Source organism: Hipposideros armiger, unplaced genomic scaffold (genome assembly GCF_001890085.2).
Source record: "Hipposideros armiger isolate ML-2016 unplaced genomic scaffold, ASM189008v1 scaffold_27, whole genome shotgun sequence".
In the NCBI taxonomy this organism is placed as follows: domain Eukaryota; kingdom Metazoa; phylum Chordata; class Mammalia; order Chiroptera; family Hipposideridae; genus Hipposideros; species Hipposideros armiger.
The window spans coordinates 1,473,334-1,485,352 of record NW_017731377.1 but is presented as its reverse complement, the minus strand read 5'-3'; the positions used below and the strand labels follow the sequence as shown (position 1 = coordinate 1,485,352).

The 12,019-nt window shown below is 38.2% G+C and overlaps 1 protein-coding gene across 7 annotated transcripts in view; it reads right to left on the bottom strand.

Annotated features, from left to right (window-relative positions):
* EXTL3 (exostosin like glycosyltransferase 3) overlaps window positions 1–12,019 on the bottom strand; it is a 121,348-nt gene that overhangs the window by 15,406 nt on the left and 93,923 nt on the right. For all 7 annotated transcript variants that reach the window (XM_019636152.1, XM_019636154.1, XM_019636156.1 and 4 more), the window contains one exon: window positions 5,882–6,009. In XM_019636152.1, coding sequence (XP_019491697.1) covers window positions 5,882–6,009 — 128 coding nt within the window. The remainder of the gene's footprint in view (window positions 1–5,881; window positions 6,010–12,019) is intronic.

Genomic DNA, 12,019 nt, shown 5'->3' with positions numbered 1-12,019 from the left:
ATAGACAGTTCTTAATAAAGCAAAATCTCATTTGCTATACAGTATCAAAAGGTAACATATCTCATTTGTTAAAGGTTGCCAACCATGAGATGGTTGACCGGTTATTAATTATCTATTAAATAATAAAGAAAAAAAATCAATGTGGAATCACTGGCACAAGATAAACTCAACTTAAATATAGGCTTAAATAAATTCCTGGGATGATGCATCAAGAGTTTTAGATAGTACAGTCTCGATGGATATTTGAAAGTCAGGCATTTAATAATATTGATTATAAATAATGCTACCAATCTGCATTTAAAAGGGTTACACAGGATCATTTCCATAACATTATATTCAAACTTATACTGCACTAAATGTTTTTAATCTATGTGCTGCATCATAGATCATGCTTTGGCTTTAAACCTTCCCTTTAATGAATTATTCTTTAACTGTGTTGAAAGAAGAATAACTACCTACACACTATGTTAGAGGAAAAGTTTCATAGCTCAAACTTAAAAACAAAGAAAATTCACTGGATAAACATAACTTCACCAAACAACTACAGAGAAATTTTTAAATAATGAAATCAAGATAATGTTCCACTGAAGAACCTGAATCATGACTAATATCCTGTTAACATTTCAAATTTAAATACTATCACCTTTGAAATAAATGCATCAATTCAACCTTTTCATGGTACGAACTTTGGCACATTATTTAGCACATTTCCATATTAGTCAGTTAAGTTATATATATATCCCAAATACATATTTTGTGCCAGTCTGTCCAACTCAAAACAATTCTTTAATGAATTACCTGAATGAAACAAAGGTCATGTTACTATTAAGTTTTAATTTAAAACTTATTTTCTGATTTTCAAAACTTAGGCAAAATAGTTTGGAGAAAAAGGTCACTAAATATTTCACATATTACAGTACATGAAAGTAATATGGACTTTATCCTACAAAGAGACATTCTTGTCCTTTTGGGTTATACATCCATGTTTTTCCCTCTGGTTCATTAAGAACCAAATGATTTGAAACACAATGAGAAAATAAAGTGTAAAATCAACTAAAACTCAAATGTATAAAAAAATGTAAGGTGAGATTTTGCTTCCTGACTATCTAAAACAAGAGTGTCTTTTCCAAACCCCATGTTTCTTACATTATGATAATATGTAAGCTTTTTCCTCCTATCCAAAATAATAAAAAACCTATACCAAACCATGGTGAAGAAAAAATGTTTTTGTTAACTCCCTTTGGAAAAGAAAACTCATAAAGCAGAGCCATGAAGCGTAGAGGAAAACATCAGTGTCAGATCCAATTATGGAATTCAAAAATCCTGGGTCCAAGATAACAGAGATATTTGGATCCAAAAAGAGGAACTACTTTCTAGTCCACAATCCTACAGCATCTCTTCAGCTTATCCTGTCTTTTTTTTTTTTTAAATAAAATTTGTTGAGCTACAAAATCACATACCATATTTACTCATCTAAAAGCATACGACTCACTGGGTTTTAGTATATTCACAGAGCTGTGCAACAATCATCATCACTATCTAATATCAGAATGTTTTTCATCAATCCCAAAAGAAACCCCATAACCATTAGTAGTCACTCCCGATTTCCCCATCTCCCCATCTCCCCAGCCCATGGCAACCACTAATCTATTTCAGTCTCCATGGATTTGCCTATTATGGACATTTCATGTAAATGGAATCCCACAATCTGTGGCCTTTCATGACTGACTTCTATCACTTGGCCCATTTTCAAGGTTCACCTGTGTCATAGTATGGATCAGTACTTACTCCTTTTTATTGCCAAATAATATTCCATCGTATGGATATATTACATTTTGGTTATCCATTCATCAGTTGGTGAACGTTTGGGTTATTTACACTTCTTGTGTGTTTGTTTCTTTTGACAACTGATTTTTTTGTGTATGGCAAAGTCTATTTAACATAAAACTTACATTTTAACCATTTTAAGTATACAGTTCAGTGGTATTAAGTATACTCACGTTGTTGTACAACTACCACCCATCCTTCTCCAGAACTTTTTCATCTTCCCAAACAGAAACTCTGTACCCATTAAACACTAACTCCCCATTCCTGCCTTCCTCCAGCCCCTGGCAACCACCATTCTACTTTCTGTCTCTGGATTTTACTTATGTCCCATGTAAGTAAAATCATATCATATTTATTCTTTTATGTTGTTTATACTTATTATTATAAACAATGCTACTATGAACATTCATGTATTGCTTTTTGTATGGATATATGTCTTCAATTTTCTTGGGTCCCCTTTATCTGTTCCTTAAGAATACGTTTGCCTCTTTCTCTGCTACATAAGCTGAAGTCAGCCAAGATCCATGTTACCTTTTGCCAGAGAGAGAAATTTTTGTTATACCTGCCCTTTCCTTTTGAACCCATTCAGGTGAAATAAGAAAACTAGGGAGATTAATAAGAAAAAGCTTTTAGATCAGGGTGATAAAAGGTTAGGATGTAAAGCCAGAGATCATTCATAAGTTCCAATAACCAGAGGCTAAACCGCAAATTTCCAATGATTGTTAAGAAAGACATTAAAAGGCTTTCCACTATTCTCTCACCACTTGGAAATCTGTTGACAAGTGGAGAGGTCAAGTCTTCCTAAATCAAGAGCCACAAAAAATAGCAAATGCCAGCTATCTTAATAAACTCCAAACTCATCAAAGCAGGACTCCTAATCTAAATCATTCTTGGGACCTAGAGGTGATTAGCAGTTCTCCTATCAACATCCCATGCCTCGTTCACAGCTCCGAGTCATTTAGCATGTTCTAATCTGTACCATGCTGTATCAGAAATACACCGTCTCCCCCTCCCTCACCACCACCCACAGCAAAAAGTGTAATGGTAAAGACCACTTCTGGAATCATCACATGGCTTGCCTCCTTTCATAAAAACAGTAGAGAGTACTGGCTATTTATTATCATGGTACAAAGGAACATACTCCAGTTTGGTGGGATTTTTATCACAGCTAACAACAGACACTTGCCTCAAAAATTAGTAGAAAGATGTCAAAGGCAATGTGAGAAGTTGGGTGGGGAAAAGAAAGAATACATGTTTTCTCAGAAATGTGTCACATAATTCTTTTTAGATACATCTGAGAAAAATAGAGCAATAACGCTGCTGCTCCTTTCATCTGAGCATCTGCACTTATCAAGATGTACGAAAGGACACCTGAGAGCTGATAGGTCAGGTTTTCAGTGAGCAGAACAAAGGCACAGAGAAAAGAGTTCTCCATTCCAACCCATACTTAATTTGAACAAGATCTCCAAGGAAATCTACTCCAATGATTCCCAAACTATCTTTGGTGAAGAACTCATTTTCCCCCGATTTATTATGAATTATCATTTCTGTAAAATACAATAAAAACGAATCGTATGGTTTCTTAAATATGAGCCCAAAAGCACAAACAACTGAAGAAAACATAAATTGGGCTTCATGAAAATGAAACTTTTGTGCTTTGAAGGATACCATTAAGAAAGTGAAAAGACAACCCACAGAATAGGAAAAAATATTTGCAAATCTTACCTCTGATACGTGACTTGTACCTAGAATACATAAAGAACCCTTACAACTCAATAATAAAAAGACATCTAACAATGGGCAAAAGACATGAATAGGCACTTAAAAGAAGATATACAAATGGTCACTAAACACATGAAAAAATGCTAAACATCATTAGTCACTAGGGAAATGCACATCAAAACTATACTGAAATACCGCTTCACACCTAGTAGGATGGCTATAAATAACAGAAAATAACAACTGTTGACAAAGATGTGGAGAAACTGGAACCCTCATACACGGCTGATGGCAATACAAAATGGTGCAGCCACTCTGGAAAACAGTCTATCAGTTCCTCAAAATGTTAAACAAAAGGTTAGCCTAAGATCCAGCAATTCCACTTCTAAGTATATATCCAAGAAAAAGGAAATGTTCATACAAAAATTTGTACATGAATGTCCACAGCAGCATTATTCACAATAGCCAAGAAGTAGAAATGACCCAGATGTCCATCAGTGGATAAACTGTGTATATCCATATAAAATGAATGAAGTATTGACACATGCTACAAGATGGATGAACTCTGAAAATACTATGTTAAGTGAAAGAAACTAGTTACAAAAAGGCGCATATTTTACGGTGCCAATCAGCAAATTTATAGACACAAGTAGATTAATGGTTGCCCAGGGCTTAGAGGGGTTGGAGGGAAATGCTAATGGGTACAGGGTTTCTTTTGGTGGTAATGAAGATTTCTAAAATGCACTGTGGTGATGGCTGCACAACTTTGGAAATATACTGAAAACCATTGAATGGTATATTTAAATGAGTGAACTGTATGATGTACGAATTACATTCAATAACTGTTACCCAACAGTGAATCGCAAGATAAATGATGGAAACTTGGGTGTCATGGTAAATGTCAAATTGCTTTACAAGTTTTTAAATGCTTACCCTCAACTTTAGTACCTACCTCGCTGTGGACAAGTAATAATTGTCCATGGGCGAGCATACCACGCCATGACGTACTACTCTCTCTCGCCTGCAATGCTTCCTCAAGTGGGCTATGTAAGCCCCAATAAGAACCACTAAACTCAGGCTGGCCGAGTGGCACCTTGGGATGCCAGAGGGCCCCGGTTCGGATCCCATATATGAGGGCCAGTGACACTGCCCTCTACAGCTAAGATGCTGAACAACAAACAGCTCTACCTAGAGCTGGGCTGCCATGAGTTGTATGCCGGCGACGGCATAGGCTGCAGTCCCTGTGGCAGTGGGTTGCCATGGGCTACCGTATGTAGCCAGCAGCCAGCGTGAGCGGCCAGCAGCCGCAGTGAGCGGCCGTCCAGAAGCCAGCGACTGATCTGCCTCCCCAGAGAAGAGCACAATGATGGTGCCAACTTGGGCCAGTGAAGCAACGTCCTCCACAACTAGACTGAAGAACAAAATGACAGCAACTTGTCTGTTCCCCTTCCCCCAATTCCCCAGCACTGTTCCCATCCCCCCAATTCCCCAATAAAAATCTTTAAAAAAAAAAAAAAAAAGAACCACTAAACTCAAGAAAAAGGTATAGTTTAGTGGATGAGTGGAAGTTCTGGAGTCAGACAAACCTGTTTCAGAATTCCAGCTCTGCCATTTACTTTCTAGCTTCATGGTTTGGTTCTCTTGGATCTCAATTTACTCCTATGTAACATGGAGATGCCTACAGCTTACATCATCAAGCTTTAGGAGGATTAATGAGATAAACCAGACCAAATACCCAACTAGTCCCTGGCACACAAATTGTTCAACAACTGCCACGGATGATAACCACCTTCTCCTCCTCCTCCCTTTTCTTCTTGGATCTTTGCATGCAGACCCATCTTTCCCCAAATCTTTCAGGCCCCAGGATTCTGGCACTGTTCCATTGCTCCAATACACAGCAACGTGTTGTTTCTGCCTGCCTGGGAGTTAGCCTCCATTCCTCTAAACATAAGGCCCTCATGTTTCCTGCAGGGCACTACCCTCTGCTTTCACCCACACTCCATATGGATTTTGGTGAGAGGATGATCCACTCGCAGCTCCAGGGACAGGCAGGTAACTCTGGTCCAGCCAATCACAGAATTCCATCTCCCTGGCCTCAGAGCAAGAGCCTATGAGAGCAAAGGCAACACAGAGGAAAGCAGAACCTACAGAGGAAGAGAAATGGGGTTTTCTGACATCACCTAAGACCCTCGATCCAGCTGCGTCTTCGGTTAGCCCTTACCACCTCTAAGGATTTCTCAGCCAGTTAATCCATCTGGCTGCCTGATTCAGGTCTGACTTGGTTTCCTATCACTTGCAAATGAAAGTGATTCTTGATTGAAAATCAGCTCCTCACCGAAACCCAAACATGATTTCATCGTGACGGAGGTGAGCGTCGTCATCAATAGACAGGATGGCCTCGGTCTCAATTTCATTCCAGGGCAAGAATCGATTATTCAAACTGTTCTTCTCAGTACGGACCACCTGTAAAAAGGAAGGAACAACGCTAAGATCGATGCTGCATCATACAGCGCAAAAGCAAAGCTGCCTTTAGGTCAAAGGAGACTGGCTAAATTTACTGAGTAATTTTGCCTGCTTACCTACCACTTGTAAAATCTAGCACATGACTTTCAGGAATAAAACCTGCCTTATAGCTTAGAAAATGATTAAGGATTTCACATTTTAAGCTTTATTCATCTGCTAACTTATTTTCTTGTGAAACAAGCTAAAGCTGAGTATTATTTTACATACACGATAAACACAGTCTAGGGAAAATAAAAATAACTTTCCCAAGAGGACACAAGGTGGCAGAGTAGAACTGATACTATGATTCTCAGCTCTGGAATCTCCCCGTTTGCTCATAAACTTTGAAACCAAACTCGGAAATCCCTTGGGTCTATTTCTGACCAATTCTTAAGGCCTTTTTTGGATATTTAAAAAAAAAAAAAGGATTGCCTATCCCATTGTTGTTAATTCCTTCACCTTTGTAATCCCTCCTCACAACACTGACTACACATACAAGTTTTTTCTTTCAAGGTGTACCGAAATTCAGTAAAACTAATAGCTTCTGTGTCCATGGCAATCCCAATTCAAAGACTCTCTCTATCCAAAGTGACCAATATATGCAAAGCAGTATTTTCTTCATAAATAAAGATTAGTGCCCAAACAGAACATTACAATTTTAAAAAACTGTATTTAAACCACATCTCACATAAGCAGCTTCCTACAATGTAGACAGTCCTTGCTATTCACCTTGACGAGGGTGGCCATACTCACAGTACTTTGATAGCTCATTTTATCTTTATGGTATCTATAGCTAATTAATCCAACTAATGAGACACCATCGTATTATTCTCAAAAACCAGAAACAAAGAGAACTTCCTGAGGAGTCATCTTTTTAGAAAACCAGGATGGGTCATCTTACTTTCAACAAAATGTTTTACTTGTACTGAGGATCACCTCTACTTAGCCTGATGAATGTAATTATACTCGGGGTCTAAAAGTTTATTAACGGTTTCAAAGGTACTCCCCCCCATGACCTAACAAGTGTTGTCTCTTCAGCTTAAAATACTCTTTCTCCTATTCTTCTACCAAAATTACTCTCCCCCTGGAGACCCAGCTCATCAAATGCCTCCTGCCATTCGCAGCCCCCTGTCAAAATTAATCACTTTTGTGCTCTTAAAGCAGTGTCCTTCTACTTCAATTAATTCATTCTAGCACACTCAGAATCCAATTAGTTGAGCGCGGGAAGGGCCCTGGAGATCCTCGGGTCCAACCTCTCACTATTTATATGTGGACAACTGGCAAGTGGCAGAGCTAGATTCTGACGCCTACCTTCTAACTCCAGATCAGTCTTTTTCTGCTAACCTTACATTAAATTTATAAATCTCATTAAACCAAAGCCCCATGGAAAATGCATTATTAATTTGTGTACCATCAAGAAAAGAAAAATGCTGCTAAATAAGAAAGCACATGAAATAGTTTATCACTTAGAATGTTTACTTTACTAAAGAGATTTTAAGACTTTGCCTCTGTCCCAAAGGAGTTCCTCCCAAGTCCAGACAAGGAAGGATCTGTAATAGATTTGCTACTATACAGAACAGATGTCAGAGCCCAGAGATAGACACAGAAATCATCTTGCCCTGCAGCACATCTGACCAGTATAAATCCCTGAGCTTGTAGCTCAAGTCTCCGGGGGCGTCGATTCAGCAAGTGACGGAACAAAGGCACTGAGGCCTGGGTCAGGACAAAGACAGGAGCAAGGAGGGGGAGCAGCCAGCCAAGTATACACTACAGTAGCTGCCAGGCTGGTTCCCAGGAAGTGTGTGGGGAGAGGTGGGGGGTGGGAGGGGTTGGCCAGAAGGAGCAGAAGCTAAATGCCAGCCTCAGCAATGGTAAAACGCCATCTATCTAAAGACACATCTGATTTCAGTGATGTTAAAATGTAAAATAATGTCCACCTTAGAATCAATGGACTACAGCAGCTGTTCACTTAAACACCCTCAGCAAACTACCCTCATCACATCGCTCATTTTACTTTCCTAACATGCCTAGCATTCACTTAACACAGAACTGCAATTCTGCCGGTTCAGGTGAACAAAGCTCCCCATCAAATCTAGCAGTGAATATACACTTTAAAATCCAGTAGTGAATACACATAGCTTAAAATGAAGAAAAAATAACTGAAAAATCCAATTCTTGACTACTCCATTGTAGATGACCAATTCTGTGGGTTAAGCACCAGGAGAACTATCTACAGCAAAATCCAGGTACATACACATAGCTCAGAGCTCTGGTAGTCAGTGTGATTCAAAGACCAGCAACTCGGGCATCAGGCATAGCCTAAGATTCTTAGAAATGCAGAACTGCAGGCCCACCCCAAACTTACCATGTCAGAGCCTACATTTTAACAAGATCCCCAGGCGATTACTATGCACGTGAAATTTTGAGAAGCACTAATACAGAGGACTTTTAAAAGCATGACTTTGGAGTCAATCAGAAAAGCTTGAGTTCAAATTGCAATTCCACCGTTTACTAGATGTGTGAACATCAGTAAGTAATCCCTCTGCTTAACGAGCACCATGTTGTATGACGCTGTTTATTAGCCAACCTTGACAATCCGATAAACAATCTAACATTTCCTTTAAAAACAAGAAACAAAAACTAAAATGTCTGTGATATAAAATAAAATGTAAAAACGAAAATGTTCAGGACATGATACCTAGAGTGTATCCAATTTTTCATCCAACTTACAAAGTAAATCAAATCAACAGGACCTGCTTGTCCCTTAGAAGCCCTAGGTAGAGCAGAAGGTCTAATATCAAATGTGTTTTGGCCTCGATTTCATATCCAGTTTTTTGAGCAAGCTTATTAAAGTCCATTAAAAGGCAAGTCCATTAAGAACAACCACTATGGGTTCCAGGAATATAGTGTGCGTACTACCTCTGCTTGTCCTGGCACAATTGCTCTGGGCAAGGAGTTCAGGACAGCAAGGATTGTTCAGGGGACTGAAGCAATAGCCATCAGAACAGAAGAGAAGCTGGAAGGATTCACATAAACACACATCCAGTACTGCAGCAGCTGATTTGCGGTTAGCTCACAAATAGCTGTGGTCAATAAGTCTGCTTTAAGAATTTAGAGCAGTGGTTCTCAACTACAAGTGATGTGGCCCCCCGAGGGACATTTGACAATAACTGTGGACGTTTCTGGTTATCACAACTGCGGCGAGGGTGGAGGGGAGGTGAACTACTTGAATCTACTGGGCAGAAGTCAGGGATGCTGCTAAATCCTACAGAGCACAGGGCGGCCCCCCATGACAAAGAATTATCCAGCCCAAAATGTCATTGGTGCCACTGCGGAGACACCGACTTAGAATCAGCCACCAGGAGACAGTCAAGCAAATTTCCAAAAATAAATGTAGCTCATTATTTAAAGACAATCACCTGTTCCCCATAACTAAAAAGAGATTTTTACCCTTAATGCTTTGAAAATACAAACCTAAATTAAGGAGGATGGGGGGAGAGTGAAAGCTTTCTTCTAACAGTTTTACTTCAAAGCTACAGTGCATAAAGGTTACAAAAAGCACCACTATCACCCCCAATAAGTTTTAATTTAAAAATAAATAAATAAAATTAATTATCACATTAAAAAAAAAAAGCTCAGCAAACCAGTATCGGCCTCTAACAGTTTGAGAACTGGCAGATCGGAATATTCAAGCAATGACTCAATGTCAATTTGCAAGAGTAGTATGTCATGTCTAAGAAATATTCTGTTTGTTGGTGTTGCTTTGTTTCAAATTAAAACAATGCTCCCTCCTTCTTTAACAATGGCTATTTTTTCATGCCTTCTGATTACACCTTAGGAACTTATGAACATGGAAGACTTACCTTCAAGTTATTAACTACTGGTGTAATACTGATCAGAATGTACAGAGCACAGTGCCTGGCATACAGAGATGTTCAACGAATGTTTTATAAGTGAATGAATGAATGAACGAATGAACATTCCAGTAGGAAGCAAGACCTAATTTAGCCCGGTTCATTCTATTTTCAGAATATGGAATAAAGAGACTTGAAAAGTTTATATATAAAATCTATAAACATTCAATATAGTGATAACTCTTAGAATCCAGTTTTCTATAGCAAAAATCCATCAGCCTACAGCAATCAAGTCAGGAGCAATCCTCACTAACATTCATTCTTCTTGTTGCATATACAATGCTCCCTGATGATGCTTCACTAGTTCTTCTGTTTACCATCATTCATAAAAGCCTTGACTTTCTCATTGCACGTTTCTCTTCATCACAATGGAACAGTACAGCAATCATGGCCTAGAACCCCTACCATGTGCAAATGTACGCAAGTGCGTCCATGATCAAAAAATAATTAGTGACTTCCGTTAACACTCAACTTGGTTGTTGAGGAATTCTGGAGTTTATGAATTACAAAAGAACTACTACTTTAATAGGGTACTTCCTCCTAGTATGTTAACAAAACATTTGGCTTCTAAATCCGGGCAAAATCAGCAAATCCACATTAATTAGCAAAGTATCAATTCACATCATAAATTAACTAAATGATAAATCTGATCCCCAACTAAATAGCAAATATCTCAATATCTCAGGAACGAAAATGTAAGTAGTTATTGCTATAAAAAAGGAACAATGGAACAGTTCAACAATTTAGTTAAGTGACAGTTGCTCAAGTGAAGCAGAATAATGAATCTGGATTCAAATGGAAGAACTACCTAAATAAGAAATCTTTTATGAAAGCAGCTCATGATTAATCATAGGCAGGTCTTTGAAGCTGGTAGGCAAGAAAACTAGGACATGAAGAGATTAAGTAAATTAACCCTAGTCATAAAGTAAACCAAAAACAGAACATGAAAAAGTAGAACAGACGTGAGAAGTAATACAATTAGAAAATGTACATGGAAAATTCAAAACTATACAAACACATAATGCCACCTACTACATCCAACAGCTTAAATACACTTATAATGTTGTCTGTTTTCTTTTTAAGACCAAACTTTGCCCAGACAAACCCAACAGCCTCCAGTCTCCAATCATACATACACATGCATAATACACTTCAGTAATGAACCCACTTCTGAGAAACTTATGTCAAGCCGTCACACAGGCAATGAGGGTGAACAGTTCTCCATCCTACCTTTTCCTCTAACTTAAAGACGTAACCCATTATAGAGCTTGGAAATCAAGAAAATGAGGTCTAAGAAGAAGCATACTGTCACACATGTACCTACTTATGAGGTAGGTGAACTAGAGCTTGGGATGATTGGGTAGACAGGTGATCCACAGAGAAAGGACAACTGAACAAAGGAGCACTGAAACCTCTTGATATTTCAAAGGACTCATTCAGTCCATGAAGTGGTGGCAGCAAAGAGTTAGGAAATGCCAAGACAGAAAGCAAAGGAGTAAGACGCTAACACGGTGAACTGGTATTCCATTTGTAACTTAGTTACATTTGGGTCTAATAAAGTATAAAAAATAGCATGTTTTAGGTTGTGAAACAAGTCTGCTTTAATTTATAAGAGAATAAGTTGCCAACAATCCCCGTGAAACTGTAGGTAAAATAGCACAGGTGGGAGGTTCACCATCAAATGAGAGAATGCATATAAAGAACATGATGCTGTGCCTACCCAGCAGATAGAAAATGACCAAAAATTGTGCAGTTATTGTAACATGAGATTAGTACAACCTCTTCCTAATTTGTTTTTTATTTATATATATGTACATATATGTGTGTATATTTTCAAATGTTTTTATATATTTTATATATTACACACACACACACACACACACACACACACACACACACACACAGAGTACCTTCCTAAGAAATTTGGATTTGGTTTAAAAAAAAAAAATATATATATATATATATATATATATATGTGTGTGTGTGTGTGTATATATATATATATACATATATATATATGCACTGAACTATGGTCAAAAGTCCTAACACCTAAGTTC